General features: G+C 37.4%; 1 protein-coding gene across 2 annotated transcripts; it reads left to right on the forward strand.

Annotated features, from left to right (window-relative positions):
- The first annotated feature begins 17,147 nt into the window (after nt 1–17,147).
- LOC142634268 (uncharacterized) lies at nt 17,148–21,353 on the forward strand. Of its 2 annotated transcripts, XM_075808562.1 has the most exons (4): nt 17,148–18,078; nt 19,606–19,696; nt 19,926–20,839; nt 21,003–21,353. In XM_075808562.1, exon 3 carries the CDS (start codon nt 19,965–19,967, stop codon nt 20,832–20,834), a length of 870 nt encoding a protein of 289 aa, XP_075664677.1. In that variant the 5' UTR covers nt 17,148–18,078; nt 19,606–19,696; nt 19,926–19,964; the 3' UTR covers nt 20,835–20,839; nt 21,003–21,353. The 2 variants fall into 2 exon arrangements, with proteins under 2 accessions (XP_075664677.1, XP_075664676.1); XM_075808561.1 differs by lacking the exons at nt 17,148–18,078; nt 19,606–19,696 and having other exon boundaries at nt 19,720–20,839.
- Nucleotides 21,354–22,879: the final 1,526 nt, after the last annotated feature.

Here is a 22,879-nt window from a genome sequence, read left to right on the forward strand (position 1 = left end):
TTGTTAACGGCCTCGGCTTGCCCATTTCCTTGAGGATAAGCTGGGGTGGAATATCTATTTATGATACCCATGTCACCACAATACTTCCTAAAAGTCTTACTGTCGAACTGAACACCATTGTCTGAGATGAATGTGTGTGGAATACCGAATCTAGTGACGATGTTTTTCCAGACAAACTTCTTGGAGTCAACATCTCTAATATTTGCTAAGGGCTCGGCCTCAACCCATTTAGTGAAATAGTCTGTTCCCACGAGAAGCCATCTTTTGTTACCTGTTGCCCTCGAAAATGGCCCAACTATGTCTAGTCCCCACTGTGCGAAGGGCCAAGGACTGGAAAGGGGGTTAAGAACTCCTCCAGGTTGATGAATATTAGGGGCGAACCTCTGACACTGATCACATTTCCTGGCATAGTCTTGAGCCTCCCTTTGCATATCAGGCCACCAATAACCCCGAGTCGAGCTCGTGGGCTAAGGATCTTCCCCCGGTGTGGCTGCCACAAATCCCTTCATGCAGTTCTTCTAGAAGCCCTTCCGTTGAGTCGTGGTGTACACACAACAAGTACGGTCCCGAAAAGGATCGTTTGTACAGCTTCGGTCCTCGGACAACCAAACGTGGCGCCTTTCGGCGTATCTTATCTCGCTTCAGATTTGTCCTCAGGAAGGACATCATTCCTAAGAAAAGATATGACCGGGTCGATCCAACTAGGTCCAGGCCTTATTAGATGGATGCGAGGCGCGTTGGCAATGACAAGAGAGGGTTCTAGTAAATCCTCAACGAGGATAACCCTAGGTAAACCTTGAGCCGAGGACGTTGCCGCCGTGGCTAAGGAGTCCGCATGGGTGTTTCCGCTCCGAGAGATATGAGTTAAGGCTAAGGATTCAAATTCAGTTTGGCCGGCGCTTGATCCGGGCCAAATATTCCCGCATCCTTGGATCTCTAGCCTCCATGGTCCCCGTGACCCGGCCGACCACCGCCGAGAGTCCGAGAAGACATGGACTTCCTTTCCACCCATTCTATGCACCATTTTCATGCCTACCAAGACCGCTTCGTATTCGGCCTCATTATTAGTGGCCGAGAATGCCAATCTCAAAGACTTTTCGAAAACAATTCCCTCGGGGGACGTCAGGACAAGTCCAACACCTGACCCTCTCTGATTGGCTGCCCCATCCACATACACTTCCTAAATCGGAGATACCGCAGTTGTGATCACACCAACTGATTTTTCACCCATGTGGGCCTCTTTTAGAGTTTCTTCCAGCAATGGCTCGGCAAATTCCGCCACCAAGTCAGCGAGGACCTGGCCCTTCACCGAGGTGCGAGGCTTGTATTTAACATCAAAAGCCCCCAGGATGGTCCCCCACTTTGCTATCCTTCCTGAGTAGTCGGCGCTACGCAAAGACCGCCTCGAGGGGCAATTGGGTCAGAACAACCACTGTGTGGGACTGAAAATAATGGGGAAGCTTTCGCGTGGCATGAACCACGGCCAGGAGCGCTTTCTCTAAGGGTTGATAACGCACCTCGGCATCACCTAAAGACTTACTAACGTAATATACCGGTCTTTGCACCCCGTTATCATCTCTTATCAGGACCAGGCTGACCGCGTGCACGGCCACTGCTAGATAAGCAAACAAAATCTCATGTGCCTCCGGACGAGACAAAATGGGTGGCCGAGAAAGATATTGCTTGAGCTGTTGAAAAGCTAACTCGCAGTCCTCGGTCCATTGAAACCCTTTCCACTTATTCAACAGCTTGGAAGAAAGGACGACACCGGTCACTCGACCGAGATATGAACCTATTCAAGGCGGCAATCATTCCCGTTAACTTTTGAATTTCTTTTGGGTTCCGAGGAGGCCGCAAGTCCCGAATAGCCTTGACTCGCACCGGATTTACCTCTATGCCTCTATGAGTAATCATGTATCCCAAGAACTTTCCGTACCCCACGCCGAAAGAGCACTTTGAGGCGTTGAGGCGCAACTTGTACTTTCTCGCATTCGAAAAGTGTCGGCCAAATCTTTCACGTGCGAGGGTATTGTTTTGCTTTTCACCACAATATCATCCACAAATACTTCAATGGATTTCCCCATTTGCCGTTCGAACATTCCGGTCATCATCCTTTGATAGGTAGCCCCAAAGATTCTTCAAGCCGAATGGCATGACCTTATAACAATAATTCCCCGTCGGTGTAATGAAGGCAGTCTTCTCCTGATCCTCTAAGGCCAAGGGAATCTGGTGGTAACCCTGGAAGGCGTCCAAAAAACTCATCCGAGGATGTCCGATGCTGGCATCCACCGCTGATCAATACGTGGCATTGGGAACGAATCTTTAGGACAGCCTTGTTCAGATCGCAAAGTCCACACATACCCTCCACGTTCCATTTTTCTTTCTAACAACAACAAGATGAGCCAACCATTCGGGGTAGAAAACTTCTTTGATAGCCCCCGCCCTTTTGAGTTTAAGAACCTCTTCCTTCACAGCCTCAGAATGTTCTCTGGAAGATCGCCGAGGTGGCTGCCTCCTCGGAACAATAGCTGGGTTGACATTTAAGTGATGACAAATGAAGCCCGGATCCACGCCTGGAGCTTCATAAGGATCCCACGCAAAAACATCAACATTGTCCTTCAAGAATTCTAACAATTCCATCTTCTCTTGGGGTGGCAAAAGTACACCGACTTGGAAGAATCTCTCTGGGTCACCGGCTACTGGAAACTTCTCTAGCTCCTCGCAATGTGTCTCATCTCCTGTCACCATTCCAGATGAATCAGGAGCCGTTAACTGTTATAAGTCTTTGGTGATTAAAGCCAAAGACTTGGCTTCTGTCTGATGTAGTACCGCAGTCGATATGCACTGCCTGGCTACCGATTGGCTGCCGAGGATTTCCTCAACACATTCCCCCGAGGGGAATTTGACTTTAACGTGCAAGGTAGAGGAGACAGCCCCAAGCGCGTGCAGCCAGGGCCTGGCGAGGATGGCTATATATGGAGAGTACGTGTCAACCACAATGAAATCCACCTCAACCGTTTCTGAGCCGGACTGAACGGGTAAACGGATCTGTCCCTTCGGCACAACGGCTCTCCCTTCGAAGCTTATAAGCAACGAGTCGTAAGGAGTTAGATCTTCCAACTCCAACCTTAGCCCCTTAAATAGATCAGGGTACATGATATCTGCACCGCTGCCCTGATCTATCATCACCCTTCTCACATCATAGTTCCCTATCCTGAGGGTGACCACAAGAGCATCGTCATGGGGCTGGATAGTCCCTACCTTATCCTCCTCGAAGAAACCTAAGACGGGCAAAGTGCCCTTCAACCTCTTCGGCCTGCTACCCACATCCTCGGCCTGAGGATGGGAAACCGCCATCACCCTAGTGGGACCTGAGCCGGTCCTACCAAGTGCAGCGAAGATAACATTAATTGTTCCCAATGCTGGCCGAGATGAATTGTTCCTCTGGTTGTTTGAGCCAACTTGACTGACCTGCCTAGTGGGCTGACACAAGTGCTGCTTCAACTTTCCCTCACTGACGAGCTGCTCCAGATGGTTCCACAGGGTCCGACAGTTCTCGGTAGTGTGGCCCACATCCTGATGGTACTAACAAAAGAGGTTTTGATTTCTTTTCGCAGGGTCCCCTGCCATCTTGCTGGGCCATCTGAAGAAGGGCTCTTTACGAACTTTCTCTAGTAACTGATGCACTGGTTCTCGGAACACAGTATTTACAGCCTGAGGTGCTGCCGAGCCGGATTGCCCGAAGTAATTCCTCCTCGGCTTGTTGTTGTGATATCTGTCCGACCTGAAATCCCTTCTCTCTTGCGGGATAACCTTCTCCTTTCCCTTCCCCTGCTGCTGGTCTTCCTCTACCCTTTTGTACTCATCAATACGATCCATAAGGCGGCGTACGCTGCGGACGGGTTTTTTCGTCAAAGACTTTCTTAGGTCGTGGTCAGTAGGAAGACCTACCTTAAAGGTATTAAGCGCCACCTCATCAAAATCACCATCTATTTCATTAAACATTTCCCAGTATCGGTCGGAGTATGCTTTCAGCGTCTCCCCTTCCTTCATGGCCATGGATAGCAGTGAGTCCAATGGCCGAGGGACTCTGCTACACATAATGAACCGCGAAGCGAATGCCCTAGTTAGCTCCCCGAATGAGCCTACAGACCCCGATTTGAGACCGTTACACCATCTCATAGCCACAGGTCCCAAGCTGGAGGGGAAAACTTTACACATCAGAGTCTCGTTGTGAGAGTGCACTGCCATCCTTTGGTTGAAGTGACTCACGTGCTCCACCGGATCAGTCCGGCCATTGTAGATGGTAAAGGTGGGCTAGGTGAACCTCCTGGGAAGCCTCCCCCTCTCAATCCTCCGTGAAAACGGAGATTTGGAGAGTTGGTGTAACGCCCTACTCATAGCGTCGTTGCCTAAGCCCCTAGAAGGAAGATTCTTGCGTCTTCGAGCTGGCCGGTCGTCCTCCTCACCGGAGGACACTGAGCTGGCAGGTGAGCACGAACTCGAACTGTAGCCAGCTCGCCTATCCTCTTCCGAGGAAGGATTAGGTGAGGATGATGAAGGCCTACGTCTGGCGCGGCGTAGCTTTCTCTTTAAACGGTTGATCTCCTTCTGCATGGCTTTAGAATCGTCCTCCCGGGGGGCGCTACCCCCACCATGAGTATGGCTGGCGCCTGGGTACTCTGTATGGACACTTCCATCACGATCCCTTCGATGTTCAAGACGCTCGAAATGGTCCTCCGGTTGTGATCCCTGTGACTCTGCATGGTGAGAGCCTAAGCCTGCCATAATATCCCTACCTCTTCTAGACTAGATTTCCTACAGACGGCGCCAATTGTAAGTGCACAATTGCACCTGGCCCCAAGAACAGTTACGGGCTCAGGCCCAATGAGCCTTAAACAATATGAATTTGTAGAGTGTGGGCTTGAAACCCAGGTTAGAAGTGTCTGAGGATTAAATGACAAGCCAAAGATTGCAAACACTTGAAAACAACAAGGAATATTGTAAATCAACCTGCTCGGACGTAAGCCGATAGCTGTTCTTATATTATCTCTTTCTCTTTTTTCTTTTTCTTTTTGATTACAAAAAAGGGAGCCCCCCCCTTCCCGTTCTAGGTTGCTTCTTAAATACTCCTCTTTTTGATACTTTGTACACGTGTTGCCCCAACTTCCCCTTAGCCTAGATATTTCTTTTCTCAGTGCCTTTGAATAGTAACCAGAAGTTTCCCTTCCACTGTTCAAGTGTCACTTCCCCATTAATGCGGCCAGGGTGGTAGGTGCAGGGTCTTTAATGTGGAGGTGGCAGCCTTTATCTTTGGTATTTCTCTAACATCAGTGCTTCTAGGACATTCAAGGGTTCACCCCCTTTAACTATTGGTCTTGACTGTGTCCTTCCCTAACCTTTACCATGAAGTCCCGGGTTCTCCGGTGTCCGTCCGAAGGGAAATTCACCCTCTGCTGGATCCTCGGATCCTCGGCGTATGGGCCGACCCGTAGTACTAACAAGTTCTAAACCCAAGAGCAGGTCGGCCTTCCTTAGCATGGCCCAAAGACCCACATCCCCATCAGGGTCTTTTTACTCCCCACAGCATGAATAAATATAATTAAATAACTAATTAAAATTTTTTGTCAAATTAATAATAATTTATTATATTTATATGTAATAACAAATAAAAAAAAATGATATGTTCCCAATATTTTTACAACAAATCCTAAATGGCAGATTGTTACTGGTTGTTATTGTTGGATTAAAAAAATAATCTCAGTGCTAAATTCAAATTTGAACCAATAACAACTAACCACCTGTAATTTATTGTAAAAATTAACCAATAGAGCATTCTCATTCCCAGAATTCCTCTAGCTTGAATTATGGTGTTGACTGCCCAAAACAGAATTTTTTTGAATTTTGAAAATTTGGAATTACTTGCTTTTCTTTATTATATTTATTACCTCCACCACCTTTACTCTGCCGTCCCTCAGCTGCTGCCAGCAACAAAGTATTCTGTTGGCCAGTGGCAGCTCTATTCTGGGGGGTTAATAATGTCAAAACCGGAAATTTATTGTGGGAGGAGTAAAACATAAAATTATTATTATTTTTTGTATAAACAACTTTCATATTATATAAAATAATCTAAAATAGTATCCTAAATACAATTTAGCATACAAACTGTATTGTACAATAGCCCAAAAAATTATTAATAGTTTAAAGATTGATAAGATAACAACCATTAAATGCATGAATAAATATAATTAAATAACTAATTAAACATTTTTGTCAAATTAATAATAATTTATTATATTTATATGTAATAACAATTGAAAAAATGATAAAGAAGAATAGTAACACACATAAGATTTGGTCTGGGAGTAAATGTGAAACAAAGAAAAAAATAGTAATTGATATAAGTTTTTGCATTTGAAGTGTATAATTTTTTAACCATACACATGGTCATTCTCTTGGAATTGGAGCAAACACTAAAAAACTTCTTGGACTTGAAATTCTATAAAGCACTTATCAACCTACTTGATTAGACAGAAAGAAAACATAGAAGAGAGAAAGAGTGATAAAGAGAATGAGGAAAAAATCACAGATATAGATACAGATAGGTTTGTTGTAGACATAGTGTAATTTTTTTTTTTTTAATTGCTAAAAGTGGTGTACTTTTTTTCTCATGAAGAAGAAAAGTACAAGGAAAATAGTTTCATTCCGCCATCAACGGTAAAGTAAGTCAAAGTTAGATAAAGTTTATTTATTTATTTATTTATTTTAAAACAAAAGAGCAATTTTAAGAGTAATGCTATTGCACAACACCTTCACAACAAATTTTAAGTGACAAGTTGTTAAAAGTATGTAAAAAAGTAATATCAATTGTGGGTCTAGATAAAATCAGTTACAACTTGCCACTTAACCTTTATTTTAAAATGATTATGAAAATATTGTGAAAGTAGCACAAAGTTGAGCATATTCAAGCTTATTTTAGCTAGATTTAAACAAAATTTATGCTGGGTTCAAAATTTTATTTTAGAGGGTCAAAACAAAAAAATTTTAAACATTTTATATATAATTTTTTTTTTTCCCCCAAGTCAGGGGTTCATTTGAACCCCTGGGCTGGCTGTAGAGCCGCCCCTGGCTGTTTGTTCTCTTGTAGCTAAACACTAGATTGCCTGAATCCAAACGCTGACTTTGCGCAAGGATAATGCCTCTGTGCAAAATACTGTTATGTTCTCTTTGAGTGCGCGTGTGAGTGCGTATTATTCCATGCTCTCCGATGTGAAGTGTTACAAACAATGACCATATTTTTGTATTATATTATGCATAATGTGAAAAAGTGTAAATACTATTGAAGGTAAAAAAATTCAAAGCTCATAACTTTATAGTTCTTAAATTTGGCTGGAGCTTCTTTCTTTTTTTCTTTGATAAATTCGATAATTGGCATATAATCTCAGTCCACTATAATAAAATAGAGATTATAATGCTCAAGTTATGCCTAAAACTGAAATTCACTATAAATTAGGAAAACAACACCCAATGATTCTTAGAAAAAATCCAAATTTTATTTGTAGCCTGTAGGCAACAAACTCTATTTCAACTTGAAATATAATTCCATAAAAAAATACACCCCCAACAATTTGATCGGTCCAAATTAGTAATTTGCCAATTTTACAACTTTTCCATGCGGTGGCTCCAATATTGCTGCTAATCCGGGTTTAAAACAACGCTTTTGTCTTTTTTTCCATTTCTTATTTTGAGAGTCCTTTTTTTTTTTTTTTGAGAATCTATTTTGACAGTCCTTTGATAAATGAAATTGAACTGTAGCCAATAGGTTGGTTGCTTCATCAAACTCATTTACGCGCATGCATGTTTAATGAAGAACTTAATATACGCATATCAAACTAATGCAAAGTCTGGTTACAATTTTCTTGTTTCTTCTTTCCCTTGGTTTGGGGTGAGGAAAATAATTGAGGCTTGACCTATGAGGGGAAGGAACTGAAAAGTGATTTTTTTTTTTTTTTTTTGGGCAGTAAGTGACCGAGAGAAATTTGGTAGATCTGGAGCCATTGGCTCTCCTGGAAAGAGTTGTTTGTCAACTTCTTTTGTTTTTTTTTTTTTTTTTTTAGCTCACTGTACCTTTAAATTAATGTGGCCAAGAAAAAAAAAAGAAAGCGAGTGAGAGGAATTGAGAAATATTTCCCTTAACAAGGCAACAATGCATTAGTATGCTTCTTGTTAGGTTCTAAATACTTAGGCTGTAAATGTTTAGGTTTTAAATGATTTGTTTGTTGGCAAACCATGTATATAAACTTGTCTAGATATAGATCTTAGTATCTATGAGTCATTTTAGACATTGCTCAAATTGTTACAAATCAAAATTTAAGAACACACAAGCTACAAGTTCAGAAAATCCAAATCAGGTTGGCTCGATCGATCGAGAGAAAACTTCGACTAATCGAGATGTGATTTTGCTCAGATTTTTTTTTTTAACTCGATTTTGAGAAAATCGAGTTTCAAAAGTGAGGTATTTCCCTAATTAGTTTGGGAAAATGGGCAAAATGCCGAAAAGTTTGTGTGAAATGGGCATTTGCCAATTTTCTCCATGTTCTTGTAATCAAAGTTTACATTTCAATAGAATTTTGTTCATTCTTGGATCAAAATCCTTTTTTTGTTTATCTTTCCTCTCATGTATCAATTTGTGATTGTAATGCAACATCAAAATTGTTCTACTAGTTCAACTTGAAGCATTAGAAATTAAAAATAAAATCACACAATCAATTGCATTCTCAAAATAATATCATGAAAGGATAAAAACATGTTAGTACATTCCCTTCGTTTGAACTCTACATTCTTGTAAGATTGTTGTATAAATAAGTAAGGAAACTCTTATGTGTCAAAATTAGAGAATACATTCAATGTTTCACTAAAACTGAAAATTAGCCTAGGTTGACTTCAAGATATGCGGCACTTCAATTGATCATGGAATGTTTCAAAACCTTTTCTCACAAGATACATTAAACTTTTGGCCAGCAAAGGCTAATTTTTTTTCCTGTTAACAAGAATCAAACCACAACACTTCTCTAATTTTATTAATTGCAGTTTGCAACCCCAAGAGAGAAAGCCTCTTATACAAATTAAATTGCCATAACACTGCTTATTCAGGAGTCGATATGCCAAAGTTGGTTTCCAATAGTCGGCTAGATCCTATAAAGATAAATGTAGCTTTAAACAAATGGCTTTTCATGCTTCCAAATCATGAGGATTAGCATTTACAACAACTACTCTCCCAAGTATGGAATGAGGTCCAATGAACGGTATCTACAGGGAAAAAAAAAAAAAAGGTTTGTGAGAAAAAATTAAGATATTCAAGCCAACAGTTTAAGTAAACTAACAATTAATAACACCCATAGTGACACCAAGGAACTGTAAAAGGTAATAAGAACTTAAAAGCAGCTTACAATAAATAAAACAAATCCCATTTTATTGTGAAGATTTTTTATACAGAGTTTGATACTAACTGCCCTCCCAATTTATTGTGTAACATATCTAATTCGTGTCTCAAATTAAAATGCAATAAAAAGAAGAGAAAAGAGAAGTTTAGTATAGATTTTGCAGTCAAAGCATGATACTATAAGTCTATAATTGACATAGATGGATTACTTGGTTGTCCTTAATGGAAATATCAGCTACTCCATAAGTGTGAATCAAAGATATACATGAGACCGCAATTAATTTCCCGTATAATAACAAATGAAATCACATTCTATAATAAAATTACCTAAATCACCAGCGTGATTCAATTTATCATTAGAGCTCTATGATCCTTCTTTAGTGGATTGAAAGGGGACTAACATAAAAAATTCGTTAAGTCATCAATAACATTCTCCAAAGTAACTATACATTACTAAGCAATATCTGTTTTCAAAGCACCCAACTAAAGGTCTTTCATGTCTTGCTTCTTGACTATATGTATACATTGCATCTGAAGCTTGCAATTTTCAATCTACCCTACAAATATAATTATAGCTAAGTTAAACATAAAATATAAAACACTTTCTCAATGATAACATTTAACATCATTTTAGATTTATGAAAGATATCATTAATTTTTTTTCAACCAATCATTGACAAGTTTCTACCAAACAAATAATAAACATAAGCATAAGAAAAAGTAGAATATCTCCCTGTTTGGAGCATCTCAAAAAAAATTATTATTGGAAATCCGTCAACAACAAATAGAATGCATCTTGAAATTAAGCACTAGCAGCTAAGGATTCTTCAAAAATTTATTTAAATACAAACAAGGAAAAGGAAAGGGAGAGAGTTAAAACCATTGCCCTATTCATAAGCTCAAGTGCGCAACCTCAAGTGGAAAATCTGCTACCGATTATGAGAAAAGAAAAGAAAAGAAAAAATAAATAAAATAAAAACCTCCACAGTCCTTATTGTAGGAATGTGGGAATAACATCAAAGAGAACAAATCGTACCAAAATATGAATAATTACTACCAAGAGAAAATTACCATGAAACAAATCATATTTAGCTATCATTTCTAGTAAATTTCTGGCCATTCCAATGCTATTAGTTTACTACCAACCAAGAGCACAAAAATTTTCAATGTATGCTCCCATCTAAAAGCATGCAGATCTAAATGATAACACACTAACTTGAAAATCCAATTTTCATACACATAACATCACATTTTAGCATCACATTAACAAAAAAATCCAAAAAAAAAAAAGGCAGAATACTAAGAGATAAACAAAAACTCTATGAAGAATTTCAACAAACACCTTCAGTGCCCACCCAAAAACCAACTTTAAAAATACCAATAATAACAATTATTGCTAATACCAGAAATCCAACAGCTTGTCTAATTTAGCTCATATAAGAGCATCCACATCAGTCCAGTTAAAATCATCTAAAACACAAAAAACTACCAATTTTACACATTTTGAGCCAAAAAATGCACACATCAGTGGGTGTTAAAACATGCAAAATTGTGCAAATTCATCCCCAAGCTACAGTAACCGTGTATATTAACACGGTTACTGTAGCTTGTTTATCCCTTTTTTTTATTAATTTCCATTGGCTCCTTTTTTTCTCTCTCCTATCCGTGCTCAACAACCCAGTTAACTGCTCATCTTCGTTTTCCTCAGATGCACACAAACACACCCACACACAAACACACAGACATCATCACAATGATACACTTCTCAAAAAAAAAAAAAAAAAACAGAGATACACACACAGATAGTGGATCGGAGCTCCGAGCTGGTGGATCGTGGATCGGAACTCGAAGCTTGGATCGGAGCTCGTGGATCAGATGGATCAGAGCCGATCGGAGCTCGTGGATCGGACGAATCGGAGCTGATCCAAGCTCGGAGCTGGTGAATCATGGATCGAAGCTCGGATCCGAGCGGATCGGAGAGTTAATCGAGAGAGAGAGAGAAAGAGAGTTTATCTGAAACGGGTAGAGAGTGAGAGAGATAATCTGACACGGGTACAGAGAGAGAGAAAAAAAAATTTGAAATGAGAAAGGAGAGAAAGAGAGAGCGAGAGAGAAAAGAATCAGAAATGAGAAAGAAGAGAGAGAGAAAAAAAAATTAGAAATGAGAAAGGAGAGAGAGAGAGCGCGCGTTTTGTAAAAGTTGTTAGGAGAAATAATAAAAAATTGTGAGAGTATTGATTATTTAATTAAAAGATGGGTAGAATAGAGGAACTGATGTGGGTATTTTGTAAAAGTGAATGTGTAAAATATAAAAAGTAGGTTTTTAGTATAAAAATGGATATGTAAAATAGAGGGACTGATGTGGATGCTCTAAAGAAGTTCTTGCACACTACAGGCTAAAATCATTCGGGACCTAGAAGCATAGGATTCGACCACTATAGTCTATAAAATCAAACTTGTAAAATAGAGATTTTAGGTAGCTCCCTTGTAGCACTGATTATTTATTTCTTTAATTCTACTAGACTAGATTTCACATATTCCCCATTTGAAAATGTGCAGCATTAACGTGGCAGCAAAAGACTACCAAAAAAAAAACTCATAACAAAAACTAAACAATTATGATGTAGGGCACAATTTACTATTTAATTATTTTAATTTATTAATTTTGGTATTTAATTTGTAATTTTTGTTATTTTAGGTTTAGGGTTATTATTTCCTTTTTTTAGGTGTTTTTAATGTTTTTTAGGTCAAATTTGGTACCTGTTATGGTTAGGTATTAATTAGGAGTTATTTTAGAATATATCTTCTTATTTGTTAAGTTTTACGAAGCCCTTAAATAGGTCCCTAAGTCTGTAAACATTTTTCAGTATTATTGATATTAATAAAATTCAGATTTTTGTCTATTGTTTCTTTGGTGGATTCAAGAACCCTTTCTCCTTGTGGATTTAAGGACCCTTATGGATTCAAGAAACCCTCGTGGATTCGAGATTATTTTCAGAAGCAAACGTGTTTTGTTTCTTGTTTTCTAGAAGTAGGCGTGTTTCTTGACGCTTCTGCACACCCGCATCAGTTGGTATCAGAGTCTTGACTTATCCTAATCTGGTGGCTAACGTATGAGATGGTAGCAATTCCGACAACAGAAAACTTAGAAAGTATTATGTGACGTAAAGCTAGCACTCACAAATATTTGTGTTAAGATGCTGTCGTTGGAGCATGGAAACAATAAGGATAACTATCGCGGGGACATAACTCACGGGCAACCTATTGATAAGCAAATTTCATATAGACGTTATAAAAGAATTGCAAGTTGAAAATTGGTTATTTTTATAAAGAAGACTTTCTTGATTGGTTACTTGATCTAGAGGATTAATTTGTTTGACTATGAGAATATTTATGATGAGTGAAAAGTTGAACTTATTTTGTATAAACTTAGTGAGTATGCCTTACATTGGTGGGAATGAATATAATCTGATAGAATTAGACAAGATAAAGAAAAAATAAATTCGTTCATGGCCAAGGATGAAAAAGATGCTTAGGGTCTGTTTGGATAGAACTTATTGTTGAAAACTGAAAACACTATAGCAAAATAATTTTTAAATATGTGAATAGTGAAGCGGGACCCATTTTTAATGAAAAAGTACATAAACAGTGTCGTGAACAGTGCCGTCAGTGATGAACAGTGCTGTTTGTCTCCTTAAAAGCTGAAAAGCTGCCGCAGGAGGAAAAAATAGCTGAAACGCAAACTCAAAAACTCAAAACATAGACTTGGTATCCAAACGGATACTTACTATCAAATTTTATCCTTTGGATTGTGATGAACTTCTGTCATATACAAAACAAGATTATTTTTAGCCAAGAAGTTCACACTAGAATTATTTTGGAGAATCATATATTCTACCATTAAGAGAAGAATTGTATATTGAAAAACATATTTTTCTTGAAGAAAATATAGAGATTTGTGAGAAAATTAGTAAAGACATTGTTATAAAAGAAGAATCTGAAATTAAGATTATGGAGTAGATTTATGAAGACACAATTATAGAGAAAGATCTTGAAGTCGAGAAGGTAGAGACAATTGAAGAAGAAATTCAAGATGAAAGTTTCAAGGATTTCAATGAAATCTCAAGATCTTTTTATTTTGGTGGTAAGCGATACACCGAAATTTATTTATTTTAATGGGGTTGATAGATTTGATTCAATTGTCAGTTCTTATTCGATAAATCTTTACAATTACATGAAGACTAAGGAAAAAGAAATTCAAGTTGATTTTTTTATTCCATTAATAAGTTGTAAGTACGGAAAGAATATCAAGGGGCTCAAGCATTCAAAGTATTTGTTTATTTAGAGCAGAAGATTTCAGACTTCAAAGCTAAACTTGAGGACAAGTTTGTTTCAAGTGGAGAGGTCTTATGTAGGACACAATTTACTATTTAATTATTGTAATTTATTAATTTTGTTATTTAATTTGCAATTTTTGTTATTTTAGGTTTAGAATTGTTATTTCCTTGTTTTTAGGTGCTCTTAATATATTTTTTAGGTCAAGTTTGGTTCTTTTTAGGGCTAGACATTAATTAGGAGTTATTTTATAATATATTTTTTTGTCTATTAAGTTTTACAGAGTTCTTAAATAGGCCCCTGAGTCTGTAAACTTTTTTCAATAATAAAAATTAAATTTTTGTCTATTGTTTCTCTAGTGGATTCCAGAACCCTTTCTTCTTATGGATTCGAGGAATCATTGTGGATTCAAGGTTATTTTCAGAAGCAAACGTGTTTTGTTTCTTGTTTTCTAGAAGTAGACGTGTTCTGCTTCTTGACGTGTTCCGCCTCCCGCATCAGTAACTATCCCATTGATGAAATATAGATTACTAGTAGAAGTATAGAACTAATATCAAACCCCAACGGATATTTTACATAAGTAATTTTTATTTCGATTCGATGTATACAAATGGGAGAATTCACCTCCTTGCAAAGTCCGATGTAGGAAGCGGCCTAGGAATCGTAGATAAATCTAGTCGGCACCGACGATGACTGTACCAGTGGGGATTTTAGGGATTTTTTGATGAGAAAAAGTCCAATATTGTTGGAACCGAAGACCTGGGCTAGTGGTTGTGCCGTGAAGAGAGAGAGCTTCAATCCTTGTGAGAGAGAAATTTCAATTTTTTTTGTTCAAGAGGAAATGCATGCCGGGTTTGAAATCTTTTAGGGATGAAATGGTCTTTTTCTAATTTGATGAAGTGTCAAATTTAAGAGGCATTGGATTGAATAAACGGAACGAGAGCTGCTACGTCCACAACATTTTTACAACAAATCATAGGTGATTAGTTGTTATTGGTTCAAATTTGAACCTAACACTAAGATTACTTTTTTGCCCCAACAATAACAACCAATAACATCCTGCCACTTAAGATTTGTTGTAAAAATATTATAAAAATGTTGTAAACATATTATTTCTCTAAACGGAAATACCCTTCAACAAAACTGGCCTATTGTTTGTCCGCCATCTTTGTCCGCACTATCTGGTATTCATGTTTACTGAGAAAAGGACGAAAAAGAATCGCGTGCATTTGGAAGACATTGATGCGGATCAATTGCAAAAAAGATCGTATCTTCCGCACACAAAAAAAGTTAAAAAAAAAAAAAATCATATCTTCGGTAAAAAGAAATCGTGTATATATATATATATATATATATATATATATATATATATATATGAAAAATATATGATCTCGAAAATATATATGAAAAAGATATGATCTCGAAAAAGAATCACGTGCATTTGGAAGACATTGTTGCGGATCATTTGCAAAAAAGATCATATCTTTAGTTAAAATTAAAAAACCAGAGATTAAACAAAAGAGAAAGAATACGCTGCAATAGGCTCCCCTGCCAACCCTCTAATAGTCAAATAAAAATAATACGATCCAATAGGCCAACACGCGTGGAATGGATTTCTGCATAAGACCAAAGTTCAATCTTTTGTTTAATCTCTGATTTTTTTTTTAATACTGAGTTTTTTTTTTTTTTTTTAAAGCTAAAGATATGATCTATTTTGCAAACTAAAAACTACTTAATTAGTTTAGCAAAAAAAAACTAAAAAACTACTTTTCCCAAAAAAACAAAACTCAAAATTTATAAAGTTTCGTAATTCGAACCACTTCTTTTGTAACGAAAAAACTCTCTTTCTTCAAAAAAAAAAAAAAAAACTGGTTAATTTAAAAATAGCTCAATTTTTCCCTTAATATATACAGATAAATAAAATTATTTGTGATGTTTGTGGCAGTGGGACCCGTACATTCCAGCAAACGTTCTCCTTTTCCCCTGCAGAATGCTTATATATATGGTGGACGCAATCGTGTTCTTATCGGTACTAATCCATTTGAATTTACTCAGTATTCAACCTATCAAACTCGAACACAGTTTTTTTCCATTCATCATGTTCCACATGAAGAACAATGGCAATGCCTTGTTGAAGGAAAGCGACACAAATTTCAATAATTTTCCCCTTGGTTTGAGAGTTTTGATTGTGGATCACGATCAGCAAAGTCTGCAAGAAATGGAGGCGAACCTTCGGATATTTGGATATGAAGGTGACTTCTTATTCCTTTCGTTTTTTATTGAGTTTAAACTGCGGGTCTCGAATGGCTGCGAGTCAGCATGTTAAGGGATTGAGTTGTAGCGCTATCACAAGGGCCACCATCAAATTGGATTGAGTTGAAGCGTTATCGCAAGATCGTCGGCATACCCTGGTAAAGGTTTTTTTTATCTTTATATTTTAGATTTGGGTATGAAATATGATTTAGTTTTGGGTATGTTGGATTGCTTTGATTTAGGTGTTTGGATTAGATTCGATTTTGTTTTGGGTTTTCTCTTTTGAAAATGTTTCTTCTCAATTTTATATACTTTTTTTTTTTTTTTTTATGAGAATACAGAAAACTTATTTTTTTTTTTTTTTTTATTTTTTTTTTTTGGTTATGAGAAGACAGAAAGCTTTACGGAGAAGAGCCGATGGAAATTCAACGGAGAAGGCCCGGAAGTAGAATTCAACAATTAATGAGTGTTTTGTTCTTCTTTTGAATATTTACTTCCGGTGAAATCTACCAATTAAGATATCTACCAATTAAGATGGAGAATTGGAAATTCAACGGATAAGGCCCGGAAGTAGAATTCAACAAAACAATTAAGGAGTGTTTTGTTCTTCTTTTGAATATTTGCTCTCTGTGCAATCCAGATGGAGAATTAGATGGTCATTAAATCTTTTGAATATTTGCTCTCTGTGCAATCCTCTGTCGTGCAATCCAGATGGAGAATTAGATGGTCAGTAATCTCTTAATGGATCAATATTTTTGTTTCTCTAAATTGCTGACAAACAACATAGGTAAAACTCACCCTTAAAAATCAGTTGGTAAGAGGAGAGTGTCCTAGAGCTTATAAACATATGGTTAAGTTTATACTTAATCAATGTAGGACATTAGGATCATAACACACTGTAGCAGCGTTGAAAAAATTTGTCATTTAGCATCATTTTAGCAACTATTTAGTTAGTAGTCAAGTTTGCAAAATAATTTTACAAACTAGCATCTTGAGCCGTAAAAATCAAGTTTTGAGTTCAAATAGTTTTGAAAACATGCTAACTAATGAAATTGTTAGCAAAATGGTGCTAAATTGCAAAAAAATCCATGTCCCCTTCTTTGAAGGTAAAAAATTGTTGAAGTTTACTTCCTAATATAGCATGTTCAATATTGTTCAACCACCATTGGGAAATACTTGCCTCTTTCAAAAATAATGCCAAAGAAGGTCCCTCTGTTCACCTCAAGTTGAAAAAGCTTTACTTCAATATCAATATAAAAATTGTGAATACCCGCATCCCACCAATAACAAAACAGAAAATCTTTGGCTAATTCGAGGTAGCTAGGCCTTGTCCAGTGAGTGAGAGTAGTGTGAAGGCAAAATATAAGGATTTTTTTTTTTCCTTCTTAAATCTGGGGATTGGATTTCTTGGTTGGATTGGTTTTGATTTTGTTATCTGAGTTAGGTTTAGTTTTTGAGCAATGCTTCCATTAACAAAGCTTCTGATAGGATTCCTTTTCTATAATTTTTTTCTAATTTAAATGGCAATTCGACCAGTTACCTGAAGCACAAATATTTTCAGTTACTGAATGCAATCGAGTGGAGGATGCTTCAACTCTGCTAAGGATGGAGGGAAGCGTATTTCATATTATTATAATTGAACAATGCTTGCTTGATATGAATGAATTTGAGCTTCTTAGAATTGGTAGAGAGATGGATTTGCCTGTTATTGGTAAGTACACAGGCCTGTGTGTGTGTGTGTGTCTTTTTCTTGGATATGTATGTCATTTTCTGTTTCATTAACAATTTTGTGAATCTAACATCTCAATATTTATAATGTTACATTGTGACATCTGAGGATGGTCAACCTAACAATATTGTTCGATGGAGTTTGGAAAATGGCGCCTGTGATTATCTGCTGAAGCCTATCCCATTGAGTGTTCTTAAGATGGTGTGGAAATATATGTTTTTCAATAATGTGTCTAGAGTGAAAAATCAGCGGATGTCTTGGACACCAGACTTTCATGAAAAGTTTGAAGAAAGTGTGCAAAAACTGGGGGGCGCTGCTAGTATGAGTCTTTTTCCTAATCTTATCTGCATGAATTTGTTGTTCTCACACTCTAGTCATTTATCTGCTTATGTTCACTTTGTCGTTTGCTTTTAATGGTGCAAGTTGGAGAAGTCAATTACTTTAAAGTAATTTAGTGGCCCATTTATGACTAAAAAAGTGTTTGTTAGATATGGGAAGGAAAACATATGGAGCAACTGTACTGGAACTACTTCTCCATAAGTTAAATATGTCCATTTTAATTATTCTCGCTGAGAAATATAGCACATTGTATGGAGCCTTAATTCTGTAAAGCTTCTGTACGACTATTTGCAATCATTCAATAAATTCATATAATGCATCTGTCCTCTTTTCTTTTCTTTTTTCTTTTTTTTTTTTTCCCTGAAGGTAGTGTAAATTACACGCACATTGTTTTGCACAAACGTCCATACACAGGTTATTTTGAACTGAAATCGTGAGTAACTCATGTCTTCAACTAATGATTTCAGTTCAAAAATACCTATGTATGAACGTGTGTGTAAAACAGGTTTTACCCTTTTTCTTTAAGGGTATGTATTTATCATACTAGCGTGTCACTTTATGCAACTAATATTTCCTTTTTTGAAACAACAACTAATGTTAATTTTGGAATCATTAGTTTGTGGTTAGTTCAATGAGGTTGAAAATAATCATTTTATTAGTTGTTTGGGTTATTCTCTTAGAGCAACTTCCGGGAAAAATATCTGTACTAAGGGTTATTTTTATTATATGCAATCTGCCAGGGTTGTTTTATGTTTCTGTAAGTCCAAGAATATAAAATTTTGTTTTTTAAGAATGGAATTTTGTTTCTGAAGACAGGTAATTAAACTCAGCCGTTATGATTGTTTGTGCACTCCATCCCATACTTCACTAGTAGCATTTTAGCCTGTATTACAATATCTTATATAGGGCTGTCCACGGGTCGGTCCGGGTCGGGTTTGTGCCCAACCCGGAACCGACCCGCTAGAATCAGGTGGCCAAAAAATGCACCCGTCGCCGACCGCCGGAATGAACGGATCGGGCGGATCAGACCATCAGATGACGGCGGACGGGTCGGTCGGGGTCGAAAATCCAGAAAACGGCAAGAACAAGTGTGAGAATGGCGAAAAAAGGCGTGAAAACGGCGAAAATCCGGCATGAAAATGGCGAAAATCCGGCAAAATTTTTTGAAGTTTCTCCAGATCCGGCCTGATTTAGGCCATTTTCGGCAAGATCTTGGCCAAATCCGGTGAAATCTTGCCGAGATCTTGACGAAAATGGTTTAAATCTCACCGGATCTACCAAATATCGCCGGTAATCTCACAGATCGGTCAGATTGGTTTTGATCGGATTCTGGAGAAGGAAAACCGACATCCGACCCGCCAAACTCGGGTTTTGAAGGAACAAACCCGTTTCCGACCGCCGGAGAAGTCGGGTTCAGTCGGCGGCGGGTCGGGTTCGGTCGGCGGCGGCGGATGAGTCGGGTTGGCCGGGTCTTTGGACAACCCTAATCTTATATATATTGATGCAGATGCGACTCCCAGCAAAATTTTACAAATTTTGCAAAGTGACCATAAGGGTTTGAAGATGTTGGTAGGGAAAAGGTTTCCAGCCATCTTCAGGTAATTGTTATTCTTATTATGTCCTTAACTGATTTTTCCCCAGCATGTGCATTTCTATTGAATATGATATCAAGTGTTCTTGACTTAAAACTTGGTGTGAAATGGTGATTTATCAAGTTACCGAGTCAGATGCCTCTTAAGGAAAAATCTCACCTGTTGAGTGATAGTTTATGAAGTCAGATTTCTCTTTCTGTAAAGGATACTCACTGTTCACTATTTCATGGTGCAGAAATACCGTGATAGCCTTAAAAAAAAGGCTCAGCCGCATATGCTGGGGTGCAAAGACAAAGATGGTACCAGTTCAGAGCATATTCAGTCCAGATATGAAATGGAGGAACATGCACCAATGACTTTGGTTGATCAAGTCTTGAAGACCGCGGTTGCAAATGAGCCAGATATATTATCACAACAGCAACAAGCTCCAGCAGCAAAGAACACTCAAGGCTTTCAGAGTGTAACATTGCCTTTTGTAACCAACGTACCAACCATTGGAGGTAGTACTAGTTGTGGAAACCAAAGCAACGCTTTGATGATCCAGATGGATGAAGCATTTTCAAGTGAACAGATGCCTTTTGTAACATTGCCTTTTGAAACCAACTTACCAACCATTGGAGGCAGTACTGGTTGTGGAAATCAAAGCAACGCTTTGATGATCCAAATGGATGAAGCATTTTCAAGTGAACAGATGCCTTTTGAAACCAAATTACCAACCATTGGAGGTAGTACTAATTGTGGAAACCAAAGCAACGCTTTGATGATCCAGATGGATGAAGCATTTTCAAGTGAACAGATGCCTTTTGTAACATTGCCTTTTGAAACCAACTTACCAACCATTGGAGGTAGTACTAGTTGTGGAAACCAAAGCAACGCTTTGATGACCCAGATGGATGAAGCATTTTCAAGTGAACAGATGCGGAATGAATTCACTGGAGGTCAGCCTTTTGACTACGAAAGCTTTCTCAATGATATCGATGCATCAACAAATGATTTTTCTGGAGATCCTGGTTTCTTCTCCATTAATGCTCCTGTTCCGAGTCCTTTTCATATTGATCATGGAGAATATGGTTTCTCCTCGGATGGAATGTTTGAAAATTTTACTGGGGATGTTATTGCTCCTGAACATTTTAACAACCTCTGATGCTGGTACGTAACATGATCCCCATTCATGGTTGCGGTAAGATATTTTTATAACTTGTACGCATTTTGGCACAAGTTATAAAAAATTCTTCCATCTAAAATAACCGACATTTATTCCGTAAAAGAAAAAAAAGGAGATTTATTTATTTATTCATTGTTTCTCTTGCAGTTTGCTGGATTATCTGAGTCTGAAGTCTCACTCTGGTGGCGTCATCCCAAATCCAAGAAAAATGCTTCTCTGTTAGATGCGTCTTTGTTCTCTTTGATTCTACCTGTTTTCCTAAAAGTGTAGTTTTATTTTGTTTTCAACTCAGGATTTCAGCCCTTGTTTGCTTTAAATTCCGTCTGTCTGTCTGTTTTAACAAGGGTAATCTTCCAAGTGCTATCGAGTCGGTCTGTTACAAATTCAGGATTTCAGCCCAAATTCACACGTGAGTGCAACCTGGTATGTGTAACAGTTTCTACCCTTTCTTAAAGGGCAGACTTTATATATCACTTCACTATACCTATGAAGTTTAAAATCGCTATTTAGGTCGGTTGTCTCAAATGATGTTTTGAAATTTCAAAGTTAATCGAGTATGATAAAAAAAAATGCAGTTTTTATCTGGTAATGTTAAGACTGATTCTGGTTAGTGACGATGAATAATTAATATCCACGGATTTCTTGGCCATCGGTCATTCATGCATGCATGAAAAATTCGTAGAAAGTGTGCAAGAACTGGGCCATTAATGGTTTGAAACTTTAAGCTTTTTCCTAATCTTAAGCTTCATTAATTGGTCATTATCACACGACTCACTTTCACTTATCTGCACATGCTTTTTACTTCAAAAAAAGAAAACATGTAAATCACTTCGTCCGTCCGTTGAATTCTACTTCTATGATGTAATTTGGTTAATTCAAATTTCAAACTACTTTTGTTTTGTTTCACTGAAGCACACTAGTGTACTCCAAAATAATTCATGGTCCATTAAAAAAAGAGAAAAAAAGTTAACAATTGTATTATTATTATTTTTTCAAGAATGGTTGGATGTGGAAACATATTTATTAAATTCAGACCGCAACTTGACGCGGAATGGGTTACAAGCCAGAGTCATTGGTTTAACAAGATAGTCATCTGTCAAATCACAAGTTTAATTAAAATTTTAATTAAATTAAATACATCTTTTTTTCTTCTAAAAAAAATTAAAAAGATTGCTGCAAATTTATCCACAAAGGTAAAATTAAATAAGCCAAGAATTCTTCAAGTAGCATTCTTGAAAAAATTCTCATGAATTTGTATATAATGGTGAAGGGGCCTCTCATAAAATTTTAATATGGATCACTATTTATGGGAAATGAGTCATAGCTTTTCAATAAACACCTTTCACTTTGAAGAAATATCTTGGTTGATTTAATATCAACAAATGTTCACAAAACTCACTAACCATCTGAAACACTTCAAAACTGGTTTTAACCCCAAAAAAATCCCATATTTACACTTCTAACAATCAACCTTTATGACTCGACCGTTTGACCTGCTATCATGGTAGATATGGACCAAACATAAAGGTATTCCAAAATATACAACATTTGTCAAGTCTTGACTAATCTTCTATTGAACCTTGTGAATACTAAATTTAATCAACTAATTCCCTCCAAATATGATAGGTTTTTTGTCACTTGTAATCCAACTAGGAGAGGCATCATAAAAAATAAGAGAAAATTATACTTTACCGCCTAAGCTATGATCCTTTTATGCTTACCCTCATAAACTATAAGAAAGAACACTTTTATCACCTTAGGCTATACCCCCTCTACATTTAACCCCCCTAAACTATGAGAATGCGTATTTTACCCCCCTAAACTATTGCTCCTTTTACACCTACCCCTCTAAATTATAAGAATGCACAATTACTTTCCTAATCTACTACCCATGGGGTAAGGGTGCAAAGTATTTCACGAGTAATAGAAGGGTATGCACTCTCATAACTTAGAGGGGCAAATATTACATTGGTAATAGTTTAGGGAGTAAAGTGTACATTCTCATAGTCTAGGAGGGTAAGTGT

The sequence above is a fragment of the Castanea sativa genome, chromosome 5 (assembly GCF_040712315.1).
Source record: "Castanea sativa cultivar Marrone di Chiusa Pesio chromosome 5, ASM4071231v1".
NCBI classification, from domain to species: Eukaryota; Viridiplantae; Streptophyta; class Magnoliopsida; order Fagales; family Fagaceae; genus Castanea; species Castanea sativa.